Here is an 18,152-nt window from a genome sequence, read left to right on the forward strand (position 1 = left end):
TGACTACTCAATGACTGAGAAATAGGGAGTCTGGGAAGAAAAGAGAGGGAGGAGGCTGTCGACCTCTAATCAGTGGGACTACTGAGAGAGACAGAGGGAGGATGTTGAGTTAGGAGCCCTGTGACCACTAAGCAGAACAGAACTTTTCTGGGTCAATTATTAAAGCGCTGAAGGGGGTAGTGGAGGGAGAAAGCATTCATTCTTTTCAAGTATAATATTGGTTCATACTAGACGAGCAAGTAATCAGTGTATCTTCATTCGTTGTATTTAGGACAAAAAAGGCAAGCGCACTCCAAAGATGAAACCGCAGATTGTATTGAAGATACGGCAACATTACATTCAAAGCACATCACCTGGCAGTCACTGAACAAAAAAAGTGAGATAGGATCTCGCCTAATACCGCACAAATAAGTTACATTCACAAAAATATCACTGTAAAAATACCATGAGTCAGTGATCAGTGTCAAACATAATGTCATGAAAGAATGTCACAATCTGTAGCCGATCACAGGCACCTAAATGAAACGGGTATCACCCTAATCCTATTTTATTCTGCACCACATTGTGAGTCGAATCCTGATGATTTCAGGAAAAACTTGCTATCCAACTTCAGTTTGCAGGCTTTTTCTTTAGACCTACTTTGTGACACATAGATATCATGCTACAGTTTAAATATTTGCTGATTATCACAGAAGAATGTACAAAATATCTACCTAACAACATCTAATTTGAGATGTTTGAGAAAGAAATAATTACAGAAAGTGACTACAACAAGTAACTGTAACACAGTCATACTCACATTTACATTTGGCGTACATCATCATGTACCCAGTGTCCTAAGTTTTGGGCATTATAGATCTATTGGTTGTCTTTTACTGCACTGCTTTGTAGTGATTACATGATAAAAAAAAAGGAAAGCCAAAGCAATAATAACTTACACAACCCTGTTTCCGCATAAGGCTCTTCGAATGACCCTGTAGTGTTGTCTCAATGCTAAAAACAATGTAATTTTTTTGGTCCATATTATACCTGTCATGCATTATCAAAAACTAAATGTAGTTTGAAATGATAATTTTACAAGCAAAGTTTCTTCCTCTTTACAATCTACGTTCTTGAAATCAGTGGGCAACTGAAACTGTAATCCTATTCAGCACAATATCCTGAGTTATGGCTCAGGTTACATAAACATACACACTAACCTGAGAGCAAAATTGTACTCCAATCCATATACAATATTGTATACGCTGCAGTCTTTCACGCACAATAATTAATCACTAGTCCCTCCAAAAAAAAAAAGAAAAAAGTTATGTAATATACTAATTTAATTTAGACCCTCAGCTGCTCATAAGACCTGCAAAGACTCCTACATACATGTAACTTGATTGATGAATTCACTTTCAACAATCAATTTTCATCTGTAATTCATGATATACATATTAATATGTTTGATAAGTGTCTTGTTAGTCAGTTTTTTGTTGGAAAGTGCCATGAAATGTGTTTCATTGAGCTTCACATAAATACAACAAGGGAAATTGAGGTCCTTTAACATATTTTGGACATTTACAGTGTCTGTATTTCCAGCATATGATTCTTATCTAGGAAAGATGGTGGGAACATTATTCTCATCTGCTGCAAAGTGATATTATGACTATGCCTGACTTGTAATGATCTCGGCCTGTGATAAAAGCTCAGAAGTGTGTTTGGGTGTAGGCTGTTTCATGGAGAGTGGTCCCACAGGCATGTTGATGGACAGACTCCATTAGCTGCATCTCTGAGGTGAAAGGTGGATCAGGAGGGGAAAGGGTGAGAGTTTATAAGGGTCAGGAGGTGAAGTAGGAGTTCTGCATGGAGTAGAGACGGTCGATGGGGTTTCCCACTCGCCCTGCCAGGAGACCGCCGTCCCCTGTTGCTAAGAGGCAGTCACCAAGGTGACCGAGGCTTCCATCGCTGTCCAGGTCGTGGAACACTGTCTCTGAGTCTACAGTGAAAAACAGTGAGAGTGTGCACAACTGAAGTGGAATTGTCTCTTTAAAGTATCAGAGACAGTACAGAGAAATACGAAAAGAACATGGAAATTTTTTTTTTTACTCAAAACCCTATTTAAGCCAGTGAGTCAGTCCTCAGAGTTTTATCTCAGCCTTTTCCTAACATCTGTTCTTTTTAAAGTTTGAAACCAGCAGAAAATGTCCTTCAAACATCCTCCTATCAGCTAATGCAACATAACTCAAGTGCTCCAGTTTTCCCTCGCTATTTCTTACTGCATATTTTCTAAGGAAATAATGAAGAAAATATTGAGCAGTGCAATTAATTGTCTATAGTGTGCAAAGCACCTTTAAATTCAGTAGTTTGGAAGAAGATTGACATTTACTGTAACTACAGACACTAACTTGCTGAATGGTCCCAAAACTTTGAATTGTTTCAACAATTATGAGGCTGGGGGAGATAATGACAAAATGTTGATTTTGAGGGAATGGGTTCTTTTGAAACTTGCAGCTTTCCCCTCCTGTCTTACCATATGAGTGGAGCTGCTCGTTGTTCAGCTGGGGAGGTGTAAGCCCATGTCGAAACGGCTCTCCACCGTAGATGTTGGGGTCCAGGGCAAGTAGTTGCTGACGTGGCAGAGAGGGATATCCCAGCATCCCATCCATGCCATGAGTACTGGATCCATCTGTGAGAAGATGGAAATCCCTTTAGTCATGCTATTTAATATGTTTTTTGTTGTTTTCCCCCCCATTTCTTCTATTCTTCTTTTTGTTTCATTAAGTATTACCCTCACTGTCGTCATTGCTCTGGCGGCCCCCTCTGCTTTGTCCTCTCCTGGTCCCCCCCAGCTGCTCTTGTTCCTGCTGCTGCTGCTGTTGTTGCTGCTGTCGACGAGCTATTTTTTTCATCTGAGGCACAAAATCACATGCCGTTGTTGTGAATTTTCCATGTGTGTTTATGTATGACATAGAACGTGTCTTCAGGAAATAATGTAAAGTCTCACCTTGGCTCTCTGGTTTTGAAACCACACCTGTACAACTCGTACTGTCAGTCCAGTCTCAGCAGCCAGTGTCTCTCTCACCTGCAGGGGAGATTTTTACACAGTTTTTACGTTTTTAAAATACAAACTTTACTGTGTCTAAACACAGCTTGAGAAAAACTACTAAACAGACTTGTAAAGACACACAAGAACAGTGAGGTAAGAGTGTATTTTTTGGCACACAGTTCCACTGATAACACAAGCTGGTCCACCCACCTTGCGGCAAGGCTTTGCGGACACTTCGAAGGAGGCCTTGAAAGCACGGCGCTGCTGTGTGGTCAAGATGGTGCGTGGTCGCTTTGAACGCTTGTGCTCCTTGCCTTCATCACCACCTTTTCCCCCACCAGAGCCGCCTCCACCGTCCTCATCCTCACTTTTCACTGAGGAAGGTAAGCAGAAGCAAAACCTTTTTTTTTTAAAAATCCTTCATTAGATTTAAAAGCAGGGAAATCTGGTAAACAGATGAGAAAGTGTTTAACACTGTTGTGTCTAGGAGCTGTGGGCTCTAGTTCAGTAGGTAGGGAACAACTGAGAAAGTAAAATGCTGTTTGTTGCCAATTTTTTCCAGTGCACTGAAGGTTTAGCTCTATATACTGTAGCCTTGTAAAAACCAGTGGCCACCTTTCAGATTATCTTCAGTGACCAGAACACACTTCACCCACACAAACTGAAGTAACATTGTGAAAATCGAATTAAAAAGGAAAACTTCTTTGAATGTCATACAGTTTTTATAATTTAACAATTATGATGTGCTATTGTGTCAAGCAGTTGTTTTGTACGTCACTGACTCTGTATGCCATTGGTTACTGAATCAGTAACCAACTCAGTGCCTGAGGTCCAGTTCAGTGTATATATACTGTATATCCTACCAACTGTACAAGGGAGCAGCAAGAGACGTAACCTCTTTAAACCTTAATTGCACTTCAGGGGCTGCTCGCTGGTTTACCATGGAGGAATGTGTTTGAGATTCGCTGAAAAATATGTTGCATGCATGTATGAATATGAAAAAAAGGGAATTTCCCTAAGATGTAAGCCAGGCAGCTTTTGAATTATATTCTATATGGTACAGAGAAAGAAGCATTGAAGCCTAACAATCCTACTTTACCTGATTCTGTTGGTGTGGGACTGATAGCAGCCAGCATTTCCCTCTCCTTCTCATAATCCATGCGGCAGAGCAGCTGGCCTTCTTTCAGCACAAACTCATCACCTCTCTGCAGCCGGCGTTCACACTCACAGCAGCTGAAGCAGCCCAGGTGGTACACCTGGCCTAGCACGCGCATGATCAACTCTGAACGTCCAATCACCTGCAGGCAGGCGCTGCACTTTCTTACAAACAGCCTGGGGGCACACAGAGTGATGTTATATGTGAAGGCTATCTATATAAACTGTAAGGCATTATGGGAGTCAGGGAGTGCAGAAATGGAAAGGTAATTAAAGATGGAGGCACAGACATGGAGCTCCGAGTCAGATACTGGAGATTAACATAGTCTCTTAATTAAAGGTCGTATAAACATTACCCAATTCACAGAGCAACAAGGTGAACATCTGCTGAGAGGAATTACAGTAGTCGGCATTTTTACATTGTATTTTCTCTTCTCTCTCAAGACAGCAGGTGGCAGTAGTTAGCTTATGATGAGAGAGCTGCCTGTTGAAAGTCTTTCCCATTTAATTCCTTAAATGTTGAGATCTGCTTGGTGAACCTCAGTCTATCCATATACCACCCAAAATCTTAAAGCACTGATTTAACATTATGAATGAAGCTTAAAATAGAGTCTTTGTTAGGTCCATTGCTTTTCCCCATGACCACTTTCCTTCTTTTGTCCCTCCATCTCTCCTCCTGTGATATATTATAACCCCTCAATTTCTCTCCTGCTTCACCATCTCTTCACCCTATTTCCATTCACAGGGCCTAAGTCTCTGCCATTAAATTCCTCTCAAATCCCTGCTCTCGCACTTGGTTTCCTCCCCCTCCCTCCCTAGTATTTTCTGCCAGCATTCCCAGTTCTCCCTCATGCCCTCCCAGCCTGCCTCCCCAGTTCACTGAAACTAATAAAGACAGGATTAATTAGATTGTTGTTTAAACAGTGCGATGGCCAGACAGACGCTGTAAACTCATAACCAGGGATTGGGGATAGCATGGGGTTAATCTCTCCCCTCTCACTTATGCACACTAAAACACATATACACACACAAACATGGACGCTCACACACACATACGAGCACACGCGCAGGCATGCACACAGTCATTTGCACACACCCATTCACAGTTTTAGTACACCTAGTCTGACACTGGCAAATTATCCAGATGCACCGTACCATCACCCATCATCATACTGGTGGTGCAACACACCTGCAATGAGAAAAAAGTATACATATGCTGGAACACAAGAATATCACTTCAACAGGAAGAGTTACCAGGTGGCCAGAGCGTAGGTGTGAAAAGGAGAGAGATCAGTGGATGCTGAACCAGCACAAGAACAAAACACAAACCTGAATAAGAAAGAAGGGAGGATGAGAGGGGAGGGAACAGGGGGAGGAAGGGACAAGGGCAGAAGTGTTGAAGCTCCCTGACTGAGTGATAGGAAGGTGTTGCTGCCCAAATCTGGAGTGTAAAGAAGGAGCCAGGTCTGCACATTAGTGCTCCTAATCTGTGATTCTGTCCCAAACGCAGCTGCTACGGCTAATCTTTCTCAATCCATCTGCCAAACGCTCCCCAAATTCCCCAAATGACAGTGTCACTAACTTAACATCAATGCAAACACAAGTATCCCTATAAGCAGCAATACACAGATCTGTTGTGACGGGACCTTGTGTGTGACTAAATGTCACTCAACACATTTTCTTATAGAAACATTACATTGAATCTTAGAGAAATGTTTCTGCTGTAAAATATCTACAAGAAGCTACATGTTAATCATAATATCTGGCACCTAACACATGTTCCAACAAAGAAGAATGATCACCACCCTGCTCCGTGCAGCCTCACTCTCCATCCAAACACAGACTTCAACAACTTAAATGCCTCCTTTCACTGTGAACAAAATACAACAGAACAGAATTGTCACAGGATTGCTTGACATAAGACTGATGATATTGCTGGTTAAGTCCCACACTCCCTAATCGGGGTGTACACAGCACGGTAGGAATTTACTCAACATGGCAAATGAAGGCAACTTGGGGCAACTGCCACAGAGGGGGGTCTGTAAGTAGATCAGTCTAATCCCTCTAATAGAAGTATCATTCACACTGGCCCTGACCAGGGTGTAGCTTCCAATAAATCACTATGGACATGATGGTTAAAGAGCAGTCACACGAATTAAGTGAATTTAGCTTCCACACCAAATTTATACAATTTTGTCAAACATGCCCGCTATCTCAGTTTTGCATTCTTGTAACTTTCCCAGTGTATCTGAATACAAAATTACTGCTCAATTTCACAACATTTTTTACTATTTTGTATTGGAACATCTATGTGGAGATTTTTTCAAATAGAAAAATAGAAAATAGAACATTGTTTTGAATATCCCCAGCAGACATGTTTTTGCTCGCATCGGGAATCAGCGGGGGAAAAAGGGCCTACAAAGAGAGTATATCTGGCATTACCACTCTGAAAAAACGGAATTTCAATTTGAATTTACACAGCTGAGGTATAGTAAAGACCAGCTGTGTACAAGTCTATCTGAAAAGATATTTTGAAGAGGATTTTGCTTTGGATTTAAAGGGATATCCTTTAATTAAGTGATGTAATATTCATGATATACTGTATACAGGATTACAAAGGATATAGATGTAAGTGCAGACAGAAGACTGAATAGAACAGTCAACTTTGAGAGCTTGTGATGTACAGAACTTCAAGAACCTTGGCTGCAGGCAACTTCATCTTCAGTGCCGTGGATTTCGGAGGGGTTAGGGGGCATGACTAATTACAAGCACACTGATTATGAGATCAAATGTGGAGAGGCAGAAAAAGGTGATGTGTTCTAAGTATTGGGTGGCTATAATCAGCTTTTTCTTGCTTGCTTTATTGTAGATCCTAGGCATACAAACAGAATAACAGAATCTTCTTCATCTCCTTAAGCTGTGTCATGTGGCATTGTTTTGCCTGTGAGCTCTGACAAGCATGACATTGTCTGGACCGCAACACAATCATTCCATAAATATGTATTTGTCTCAGAGCGATTACAGTTGTTGTGCTTGCTTTCATAATTGATGAATATTTATACAGGTACGGGTTTGCTCAGACTAATTCCAGGTTTGGAACAGTTGTATGTGAGATGGCTTAAAAAAAAACCAACCTGGACAGATGTCGGTTTCACCCTGGAACTGTGGCTCATCAAAGATCAGGCATTTTGATACCTAACCTGTAGTTTAAGAAGCCTGACTCTTAACATGTAATATGGAGAGATATTCATGTACTAGCTTGTGATTCCCACATACATTATATGTTCAGAATGATTGTATTGTCTGTCACATAAATGCACATTCACTGAAAATGAAGGTACATTCAAGGATTCATGTGATAGATGCAAAAAGAACAAATGATATGCAACAATCTAACTTTTAAGTTGTATTCTGTTTAGTATCCATTTCTTAGGTGTGTGTGTGTGTGTGTGTGTGTGTGTGTGTGTGTGTGTCTGTGTGGATGTGTGTGTGCGCACTTTCAGCGGATATTGCTCTGTGAAGCAAAATGGCTCAGAGCCAGGGTTCAGTAATCACATCATCTCCTTTTATTAAATCTCCCTGCACTGCTTCTGTGTTATTAAAATCTCCCAGCATTCCCCACAATACTCGCTACCCCTGCCACCACTCACTCACACATACACACACACACACACACTGAAACACACATGTATATAAATATATATAGTTACACATGCACACACACACATAAGTATATATAGAGTCACAGGCGCACATAAACACAAATATGCACAGTTTGTGTAAACACAGATAAGGTGCCTGGGTACAAACATCAATAAAACACTGACAGATGCTGTCATTTGTGCACCGTATTCATCCATGCATCAACAGAGTAACATCATAAACAGTCCTCTTGCTCAATGAATGTCCTCCAAAATTTGCAAAAGCTATATAATCGTTGCTGTCTAATGACCACGAGGGCCTGCAGTGTATGGAATACATCTTTAGAGGCATTTCTGCACAAACACTCTGCCAGTCTCACAGTTATACAGTTACATGTCATGACTCTCACTGTAAAACCGCTCACACTAGTAATAAGACCAGCTCTACATGAGAGCAGCACTGAAGCCTGTAATATTCAAGTCCTAATGTAATGTACCTGTGTAAAGTAACAACTAAAAACCTGCATGACGTGCATGGCCTGCATGATATGTGTCTTTGAGTGTGTGTGATCTACACCTGATGCTACCAAGAATGAATGCTATGTGTGAGGCTATAGATGTGTGTTTGTGTGCGTGAGTGGGTGTGTGTGCATGTGTGTGTGTGTGTGTGTGTGTGTGTGTGTGTGTGTGTTAGTTTAGATAACACAGTTAATCCCCAGGCCACCAGAACGCAATATCCTGTCTGCCCGTTTCTCATTTCCTGTCTGTCTCTGGCGGAGCGGGAAGCAGTGGGGAGGGGGTGGCGGGGGACAGCGGGACCCGTTGCCCCAGAAACAGGAGATACAGCCGGTCGATTTGAGAAAAGTCTACGCCGATCTCCCCATCTCTCCCTCTCTCTGGTGCGACCCCCTATTCTCTCTCTCTTTTTTCCTCTCCCTCTCTGCTTTTATTATCTCAGATTTAATAAAGCTGAGGCGAGCAGCTTGTTCTGCCATGAAACATTTATTAGCTGTCTGTTATAAAATTGTTGTGGGGGAGGAAAGATGATGGGGTCTCATCTCACATTATGCAAAAACAGTGGCAATATCACCCACCCCCCCAGCCCCCCACCCCGCCCCACGCACATACACCCAGACAAAAATCTGCCCATCCCTGCCGCTGTTCCCTTCCTAAAACACCTTGACTTTACCTTCTTTATCCCATTTCGAACCGTTTCTCCATCACTGAGATTTCACCTGATGTTCTTTCATTTAAACTGTTCTTCAACAGCACACCATCAGAGCACAACAACTCCTACAGCCCCACTTTCCTCTCCTCTGGCACACCTCCAACCATCATCTGTTGAGCTGCAGGTTTTGCTAATGTAAGACTCCTGGGTAGGGGAGGAGTGTTTGAAGGTTTCAGAACCACATGTATGTATTATGTGTAGCCTCTCGCTGGGATTTATACATACTGTACAGTTCTGAGCTGTCAGTATAGCCATGAGTCACGCAAAGCCACACTGAAACACAAACTTTCCTTTCACTTGCAGACCCATTATATAGGCAGGGGTGATCACTTATTAAGATAGTTTTGTTCCTTTAGCCCAGCGTTTGAGATATCAGTTTCTGAGTCTTTTGCCGCCAGCCCATTACAACCGTGATTTTGTTTCTTAAAAGACACAATGCTGTTGATTGTTTTAAATGTAATGTCATTTTTAGATGTAAAGTTTCATTTCTGTGAGCACCATAAAACCTGAGCAAATAAAATCAAAACTATCTGCAAAGTCACAGACCACTAAAAATAAGGTATTGGTTTTTTGTTTGGTTGAACATATCATTTAAAATTGTAATAGTGTGGGTTCTTTATTTATTTGAAGTAATTCATTACTGTGGATGAGATTTATGAGTAAGAGTTAAGGTGCTAGCTGATCGAAGTAAGGGTTTATCATCTCTCTGACATATCATTGCATAATTCTCTCTAATGGTATTTCCCTGCAGCCCGGTGTCAGGCCTGTCATCACAGGACAGCCCCAGAATACTGGCTAATTAGCACTGTACCCAATCAGCCACCCCACCTCCTCCCATTCCCATCCTGAGACACAAAGAGGCGCCGAGGGGGGGAGGCGATTAAGAGAAAACAAGGGATAAACGGGGAGATAAACTGTTTGGTGTCATCACTGCTATCAATCTCAACGAGAAGGAAATGAGGTTTGGAATGGAGAAATATTATTACAAAGCAGACAGTGATGAACGAGGCAACGGATAGAGAGACGGAGAGAGATGGAAGGTGGTGTGGGGGTTTAGAAGGGGGAAGAGGGGTAGAAGGTGGAATTTTTATTCTTAGTCTCTGTGTTTTAAAGCAACAAGATGCAGAAGTTCACCCACATAAATGCACTGTAACCTAAGAGGATACTCTGTCAGACAGTTAGTGTTAGACTCACATATAGCTACCCGATCAGCAGAGGGGGATTCCATAGCTGTGGTGGTGGGGTCTCCCTCTCTCTGTCTGCAGTGAAAGGGTTAGTAAGCCTAGATGTCGTCTCAGTGCCCTCCACCCCACAGAGTGAGGTATTAAACCCAAGGTTTAGTGAATATCCACCCTGGTGACCTGTTTTTCAGAGGGTTGAATCTGCCTTTATGGGGCTTACAAGGGAGCTCGCAGGCTCCGCGCAGCCAGACTACCCTCCATTCTGTCTGGGCTCAGCACTGTTGACCAGGGAACACTGGCCTTATACTCCTCAGTTTGGCAAGGAACCATATTGTCGAGCCAGACAATGACTGTGTAAAAAGCATAGGATGCTGAGGGTGCATGTGATTTGTGCATATCCATCTGCTAGTCGGCTTTTATTGTCTTAATTAAAATGTCATCTTCCTGTAACTTTTATTCAAAATAAATGTGTTTTTAATTTGGAGCAAATGCAGTTAGAAAAAAATGCTTTGCTTTGCTTTGCTTTTGATTGTTTTTCAAACAAAAATCCCAAATTTCTACCACATCTCATATCTTAAGAAAAAAAATCCTACTACTCAGACTTCAGCTTTCTGATGTAGTAAATATTTTCCATCCAGATTTCTACTATTGTGCTCATCTTTCCGGTAAAAAGTGATGCATAAAAACATCCTGATGGGAATTTAGAGTGTGGAGGGAAGTCTTGCCTCAAAATTATTCTGAACATCTGGTCCATAACAGGATGGAGAAGCAGAGAATTTTTTGAGGTTTCAAAACAGAAATAAATCCACAAGAAAAATCCACAAGATGCACTTGAGTTTATTGTGTCTTAATCCCCTCATTTCCATAACAGATTGAGACCATGGGAAATTGAAGGCATACCTCCTGTTTTTTACACTGATTATGAGTGGCAGTAGGGTTAACACTTATTTATTACGCAAAGCTTCAGGGACTGAACTTGAATGTGACTCAGAACTGAACCTACATTCTATTAAGTTCTACATGGTGGTTGAATATTTACGGATATATGCTTAAAAAGTGGAAAAATGTAATGTTGAAATCTTACATTGATCAGTTCAGAATACTTTTTGAAGCAAAGTATCCATTGAAAATATTAAACATGCAAATGCTGAATAAACTTTTGCCTCGAAGGCAGTTTAGTCCAGATGAATCAGGGTGGGGGATGGGTCCCATTTCAAATTAGATTTATTTTCTCATTTGAATTTAGAAACATACGTGCATTTATTTTTTCACCTCATCAGAACAGATTAATTATTTAAAAAATCCCCGCTATCTGCCCCAAAACACTATTTGCAGTTATTTATATTTCACCTTTTTCTTTGAACACTAACTAGCCAACAGAAAGCAAGCACGCGTGAGCAGATGAGCAGGGTAACAGCACTGTACATTGTGGCTCACTGTTTATGCTGAGAAAGATTCAGGGAGGAGAAGTCTGCCTGTCTGTGTGTGCTGGGTGATGTAATTCAAAGCAAAGGATGAATTAAAAAATATTTGGACAAGCCAGAGATACTCCATGAAGGAGACATGGAAAATTGCCCAGTATGAGCTGAAAAGCCTGCAAGATGCTGTCTCACCACATATCTATTTCGTCCACACAATCTTCATCAGTAATTCAATTAATTTAATGCCTGACATGCTAAGAAAGCTCATATTTCTGTGTTCAGACATCAGGCAGTCGATCGGCCTCTGCCTCTGTGAACCAGCTGGAACTAGAATGGAACAAAGCTTCAAGTAGAAGGTTGTTATAAGAAAATAAGCGTCCCCTCAAAATTTTAAAAATTACCCTAAAATTCTTAAGCACGCTCCAAATTCTTGGCCTCACAATGCACACACCTGCTGTAGATGGGAGGGAGGAGTGTGTAGTGTAAGGCGCTGATGGACAGACTGCAAGGGAAAACAAGGAGACATTGTTGCTGATCCACTGAAGGTCACAGGCAGAACTGTGTGCCAAGTCTGGCACCGATTCACACAACAGGGCAACTATCCATATGCAATGTATAGGCGACTAAATCAACACCATAGTGAATGAGGCGCTGACTATTAATTTGGATCTGCAATTACAGTCATTACATGAAGAGAGCAAATACGCTTTTTCATCCCATCACTGAAAATGAACCCAGTGCTTCATTTATGATAAGCTATTGCCTCCACGTTTCCCACTCATTTTTCCAGATAAACGTCACACACGTTCCTTTCTCTCTCTCTCTCTCTCTCTCTTGCGCTCTCTCTCTCTCTCGCGCTCTCTCGTCCAGATGTCAGGTACAGTGGGAGAGTCTGTGCTGCTGGATGCCGTCTGACACTTTTCAAAACAATGATAACAAGCTGCAGGCTCGTCCTTCAGTCGTCTACCCCTGGAGCTCCCACCACAGGCACACCCTTTGACCACAGCACACACACACACACACACACAATATGGCCTCAAAAATGACCATAGAGTGGTCTCATCTAATGAAAAACATTTTCCATTTTTACATTGCAGTATAATGTGTTAGTATTTGTGTGGTGCATTACTATAAAAAATGGAATTGCAGGATTAAGTGCTGTTAATTCAAATGGCACTGTGATTGTTAAAACTGATTGGAAATGGCCCTTTAAATTGAAATCCATAATTTCAGTTTTGAACAGACACTTACTTGCCTATGAACTGACTCTAAATCCCGAACAGCCAACTATAGATTTCTGTCATCAAAAAATTATTACAATTTTTTAGCAGGGTTGTTCCCCTTAACAACTGTCAAAGTCAGCTGTGTTATATGGAACCAGGAACATCCAATTAATAATTTGAAACCTTAATAGTCCCTTAAATCCCCTTAAGCGGCTTCACAGATGTATGAAACACTCTTACACATGCCTGACAACACTATAGGCTTTTCCGAATCAGTGTTACTGAACTTCTTTCGTATGTTTTTTTTTGTCAGTAAATGTAAAATTCTACATTTTCCAGTAATTGTAGACACGCCTTTCATACTTCAGCCTGACATAATGAAACTCAGGGATCCTGACAACAATTCAAAATAAAACTAAATGTAGGTTTGAACAAAGCTTTTATACACACATCATTTGTAATGACAGACTTGTGGGGTCAAACATGAATTTTTAATATGAATTTCTTTTGATAGATGTAGCATGTTGAGTATTATTGTGAGTATAATTTTAGTGGTTTTCTTTGATTTTTCTTTTTCTCCTCAGATTTATGCTTTTGTTTGCAAGTTCATAAGTATATTCAGCAGTTCATTACACACGGCAGACTCTCAATCACTGTCAAAATTTTTGTCAATCCTCTAACTCTAATATAGTCCTCGTTATCTTTTTAATTAATTTTTTTCCTTTCACAAAGGTTTACTTGACTATTAAAAGAAAATTTGGTTTTAAGTACAGGCCTAATAAGGGGCTTCATTAGCACACACTGACCACATTAGCATGCAGCCGTGTGAATAGTGATCATATCAATATCCATTTCAAATTGCTGTCACTAAAACTTGCAGCTATTGTAACATCATGTGTGAATTTAGCTTCCTCTTGGCTTTCAAACAAGGAGGCTGAGTGACATCACTTCAACTTGTTTCCGATTGGACAGAATTGTGGCTTTACAACAGTAACCATTCTCCTCAGTGCTTTCATGAATACTTGTCAGTTTTTGGAAATGTGTGCTACATATTTGAGATACCGGTAGTTTGCTTGAGTATTTCTGTAACTGTGATATTTCAGTTGTTACTTGTTTCTTTGCAAGTTAAGATTTTACTTGCAACATGAGAGAAAGACAGAAAATTGGAACTTGAGGGAAAAATTAATCTCCAAAATTGATCAACTCTGAAAAACAGCCTTGTTTCAGCTTAATGAAGAGGACATGCATTTTTTGATAACTTTAAAACTTTCTCAACCTGTAGATGAGCTTGATGTCTTGTAACTGATGTGAGGCCTGAGCAATTCTGCCTTTATTTCGGCCTAATGTGTGTAAGTGAAGGATTTGAGTAGCTTCTTCCACCGCTGCACCACACTCATTTGTGAACCCTACTTCAGTGTGTGTGTGTGTTTGCTCTTACTTTTCATAGTCGTGCTTGCAGTACAGCAGGCGGTCCCTGCAGTAACAGGTCCCGGTGAGCGCGCTCAAACACACGGCGCACTTGACGCAGGTCTCGTGCCAGGAGCGCTCGTTCACGCGCAGCAGGAAGCGGTCGGCGATGGGAGACTCGCAGCCTGCGCACACCTCTCCCCCTCCCCTGAACTCTGGACCTGGAGGGAGAAAAGGGAGACAGAGGCAAAGCCGAAGCCACTATATTTAAAATACTGGGGTCATGAGGTCAAAGTCTCCAAAACACCACTACGTATTAAAATGATGACTCGCTTCAAATTTACCTCCATGACCATCTGAGAAACGTACAGGCTACTGCTTCACCGACAGGCTATATGTTTTCACTATGTCACACAGATTTGTGTGAGTATTGTATCATTTGGCGCAGAAAAACAGCTGTCCTCTCCAAATTGGAGGAAAAGTGAAAGCATCATTGATAACGCTAAAGCCATCCACATCTACTTATTTTTTTGATCTCAAGATTTTATAGATCTCTACAATACTTCTATTGACTTAAAAAACCCCTTAACTATATATTGATATTATTTTATTGTTGTTTATTATCATATCATTGGACTTGAACATGTTCTATACTACCATAGATATACATAGCCTATATGTGTGTGTGTGTGTGTGTGTGTGTGTGTGTGTGTGTGTTTAATATGAACTGAAAGTCAACACAGCAGTTTTGACATTTTTTAATGGTGTCAAGGTGTCAATCTAATAATCCCATAACCGTCTTGCGCAGAGTGAATTCATATGAATAATCAGTAATGTTTTTTTAATCATTCTTGATTAATATGAGGATATTTTATGCTGAAATAGTTCACATAATATTCCTATGGGGATTCATATTCTGTCATGGTGATGAAGTTGACTGTTTCGTGTGAGTTTATTTCGTCTGGGCCTGATGCAACAAATTGTCAGATAACACTCACCAAAAGGTGTTGAGGATGGAGGCTGCTGCAGACAGGACTGCTGGCTCTCCTCTGTTTTCATCCCTTCTCTCCTTCCCTCAGTGTGATCGCTACACAAAGACAAAAAATGCGTAATTTCTCTCTAAAATATCAGATGAACCACTGCAGTAGATATATACTTTATATTAAAGTAATAAAGACAAAACATGGAAGATGCACGAACATTAACGTCACTTGGAAAATTTTAACAGTAGTTTTGGGCGACATTTTAAGTTACCGTCATTTATATCCATAGTTTGAATGAACCGAACTGAAGTCGTGCGTGCGCGTGCACACACACACACACACACACACACACACACACACACACGAACACACACACACACACACACACACACACACACACACACACACACACACACACAAACACGCTATAACACAATTTGGATTTAATAGGCTACAAATTATTTAAGGCAGAAGTATCAAAAATAAAAATGAGGAAATATTAAAAAAACAGGGCATATATCTCTAAAAATAAAAAAATAAAGGGAAAAATACATGTGAGCACCAAAGATTAATCCATTGTGTAGGCTTAATTTTTGGTTAATATCAAGTTCCGTTCAGGGCCCTAAATCTAGTCAGCTGATATTTCAAACGTGAATATCAGCCTTTAAATATCACTCGACATATTTAGTAAAGGATAGATAAACACAGTTATTAAAAGACAGTGTAAAATTATGAAAATGCCAACGTTTACGGAGGCCTATTGTCTTATAAAAAATAATTTATTTTTTCAGTTTTAAAAATAAGAGTATAAATTCAAACACTTTTATGTAGCCTATGAATATTATGAAGCTTTACTATTTTAAAGCTTCCTCCAAAATGCATTCAATAATTTAATTATATTAATTCCAGTTATTCTAAAGCGTGATGTGATGGGAAAAGCATGAAAAGAGGCTGAAGGCATTTTATAACCTACAAAAGTCTTTTTAAAAAACGACAAATCCAGAGAAAAATCAGTTTGCTGAAGAAAAATTGATGAAAAATGTCTTTAATTCTCCTACAGTCACTGTAACTATGTAGATTTTTGTAGTGGCTTTATGGTGTTTTTAAGGCCAGCTATTAATATCACAATGTTTATAGTTTATATTCAAAATTAATAATACATTTTATTTGGAATTTTTTTAGAATTGTTTTGATGGACCTATTTGTAGCCTAAAGAATCCCTCTGAATTTTAGGCTACAATCACATTTGGAGAGGCCTGCAGGGTGAGCTTGTAAAATCCAGCAAATATAAAACGGGCTATTGAATTTTGGGTGATTGCTGCATTGCCACAGAAAAAATGAAGGAATCAAATAAAACTAATGAATTATGTTAATTCAACTAATCTGATTTGGCATTTTCCCTAATTGCGGGTTGAATACATTACTGACATATTCGTGTGATACACCGACAATTACATGTTGAGACTAACAGCCTGATACTCTGACAATGATTACCGGAATAAAAATGCACAGAAAGATTTAATTAATTTTCCTGTGGGTCCTGGAGCTACAATTAACGGAAAAGTGAATGGGAGACTTTTGGACTTCACTGGAGGCTATATTGTTATATTATATATAAGGATCAATAGGATCAATACAATCAAAGCTACTGTAAAGACTGACATTCAAAGAAACAGTATGAAGCCTCTCGGTTTGAAGGTGATGACAAACCTTTCTGTTCTCGGGCACTAATATTGAAACAATAAATACATACATATTTTTATGAGACGAATTATTTAATTTAAAAGCTATTAAAAGCCAGAATTCCCTTCGTGCCATCAATAGTAAACCACATGACAAAGTTGAGTTGTTATAGGTTACATCATGCCCGTTTTGGTCCAACAATTGCATGAGATTACTGTACACATAAAACAATTGTAAACTAACATGGCAATGAAATATTATTCACCATGCGCATCAAAGTGCTTTATTCTGAACCATCAACTTGTAAAGTCTAATAAAACTGGTTCTCTTCTGCCTTATCTTGGGCTATTTCTTTGGATTACCAGACCAAAATGAAAGATCATGTAACTTATCAGACAGCAAGGTCACTGTGACTTCATTTTTTCTTTTTTCTTTTTTTTTACCTGCGCATGTTTAAAAACACGACAAATAACTATAGACTAAGTGTAAAAAAAAAACCTGCTGCGGAAACAAGAGACACACATCAACAAGGAGCACGATTATATGGAAATCACAAGTCAGCTTTCACACTGACAACCTGTTCTTGAGTTTCGGAGTCCTACCTTGAGGTGAAACACACTCCTCCTGAAATCTCGGTTGGCAACATCAAAACGTGGACAAAGTTACGGGCCAGTAAATGAACAGACGTGTTTTACAGATGGTTCACCTGTACCTCACCGTCCGGCGCGCATGTTGCCTACGGTAAAAATCCAAATACCATGATGACCCAAACTATTGTCTATTGTCTCTCCTATTTTCTCCGGTAGCCGTGTGTGCGCTCCGACTTGTTTTGTGCGTAAAAAAAAAAAGGCGCAGAGGGAGGAGATGGACAGACAGGGAGGGAGGGAGGGAGAGAGAGAGAGAAGGTGCGGAAGATGATGAGGGAAGATGAGCGATGATGCAGCCTATTGATAACTCAGATGGGGATGATCTTTTGCATTTGTGTTCAAGGTTAGATGGAGACTTTAAAGGGCGGTTTTTGTTTTGTTTTTTTTCCAAAGGGGAGATGAATCGGCTTCTTCACGGAAAAGAATCTATCATGGCTCTAATATTCTATTATGTGTTTAAACTGCCTGATTTTGGTGAAATATTATCAAATGAACAAAGGCAAATGAAGATGACAGCAGTCACAGGCAAACAATTCCAGACATCAAAAAATGTTC

General features: G+C 40.1%; 1 protein-coding gene across 1 annotated transcript; it reads right to left on the bottom strand.

Moving 5' to 3' along the window:
- Positions 1–291: 291 nt before the first annotated feature.
- lmx1al (LIM homeobox transcription factor 1, alpha-like) lies at positions 292–18,151 on the bottom strand. Its single transcript, XM_056400514.1, has 9 exons — positions 17,553–18,151; positions 15,283–15,371; positions 14,316–14,505; positions 4,128–4,360; positions 3,239–3,402; positions 2,987–3,064; positions 2,771–2,891; positions 2,513–2,668; positions 292–1,978 (listed from the first exon to the last, which is right to left on the bottom strand). The coding sequence occupies exons 1-9, from the start codon at positions 17,594–17,596 to the stop codon at positions 1,821–1,823; spliced, it is 1,233 nt and encodes a 410-aa protein (XP_056256489.1). The 5' UTR covers positions 17,597–18,151; the 3' UTR covers positions 292–1,820.
- Position 18,152: the final 1 nt, after the last annotated feature.

The sequence above is a fragment of the Seriola aureovittata genome, chromosome 17, assembly GCF_021018895.1.
Source record: "Seriola aureovittata isolate HTS-2021-v1 ecotype China chromosome 17, ASM2101889v1, whole genome shotgun sequence".
NCBI lineage: Eukaryota > Metazoa > Chordata > Actinopteri > Carangiformes > Carangidae > Seriola > Seriola aureovittata.

What these genes read in the sequence shown, in the direction of transcription:
- lmx1al (XM_056400514.1), bottom strand. Translation starts at nt 17,596, where the DNA reads ATGTTGCCAACCGAGATTTCAGGAGGAGTGTGTTTCACCTCAAG. An exon ending in GGAGTGTGTTTCACCTCAAG is followed by an intron (nt 15,372 to 17,552) that starts GTAGGACTCCGA and finishes GTCTTTGTGTAG; the next exon opens with CGATCACACTGAGGGAAGGA. An exon ending in CCGCAAAGCCTTGCCGCAAG is followed by an intron (nt 3,065 to 3,238) that starts GTGGGTGGACCA and finishes TCTCCCCTGCAG; the next exon opens with GTGAGAGAGACACTGGCTGC.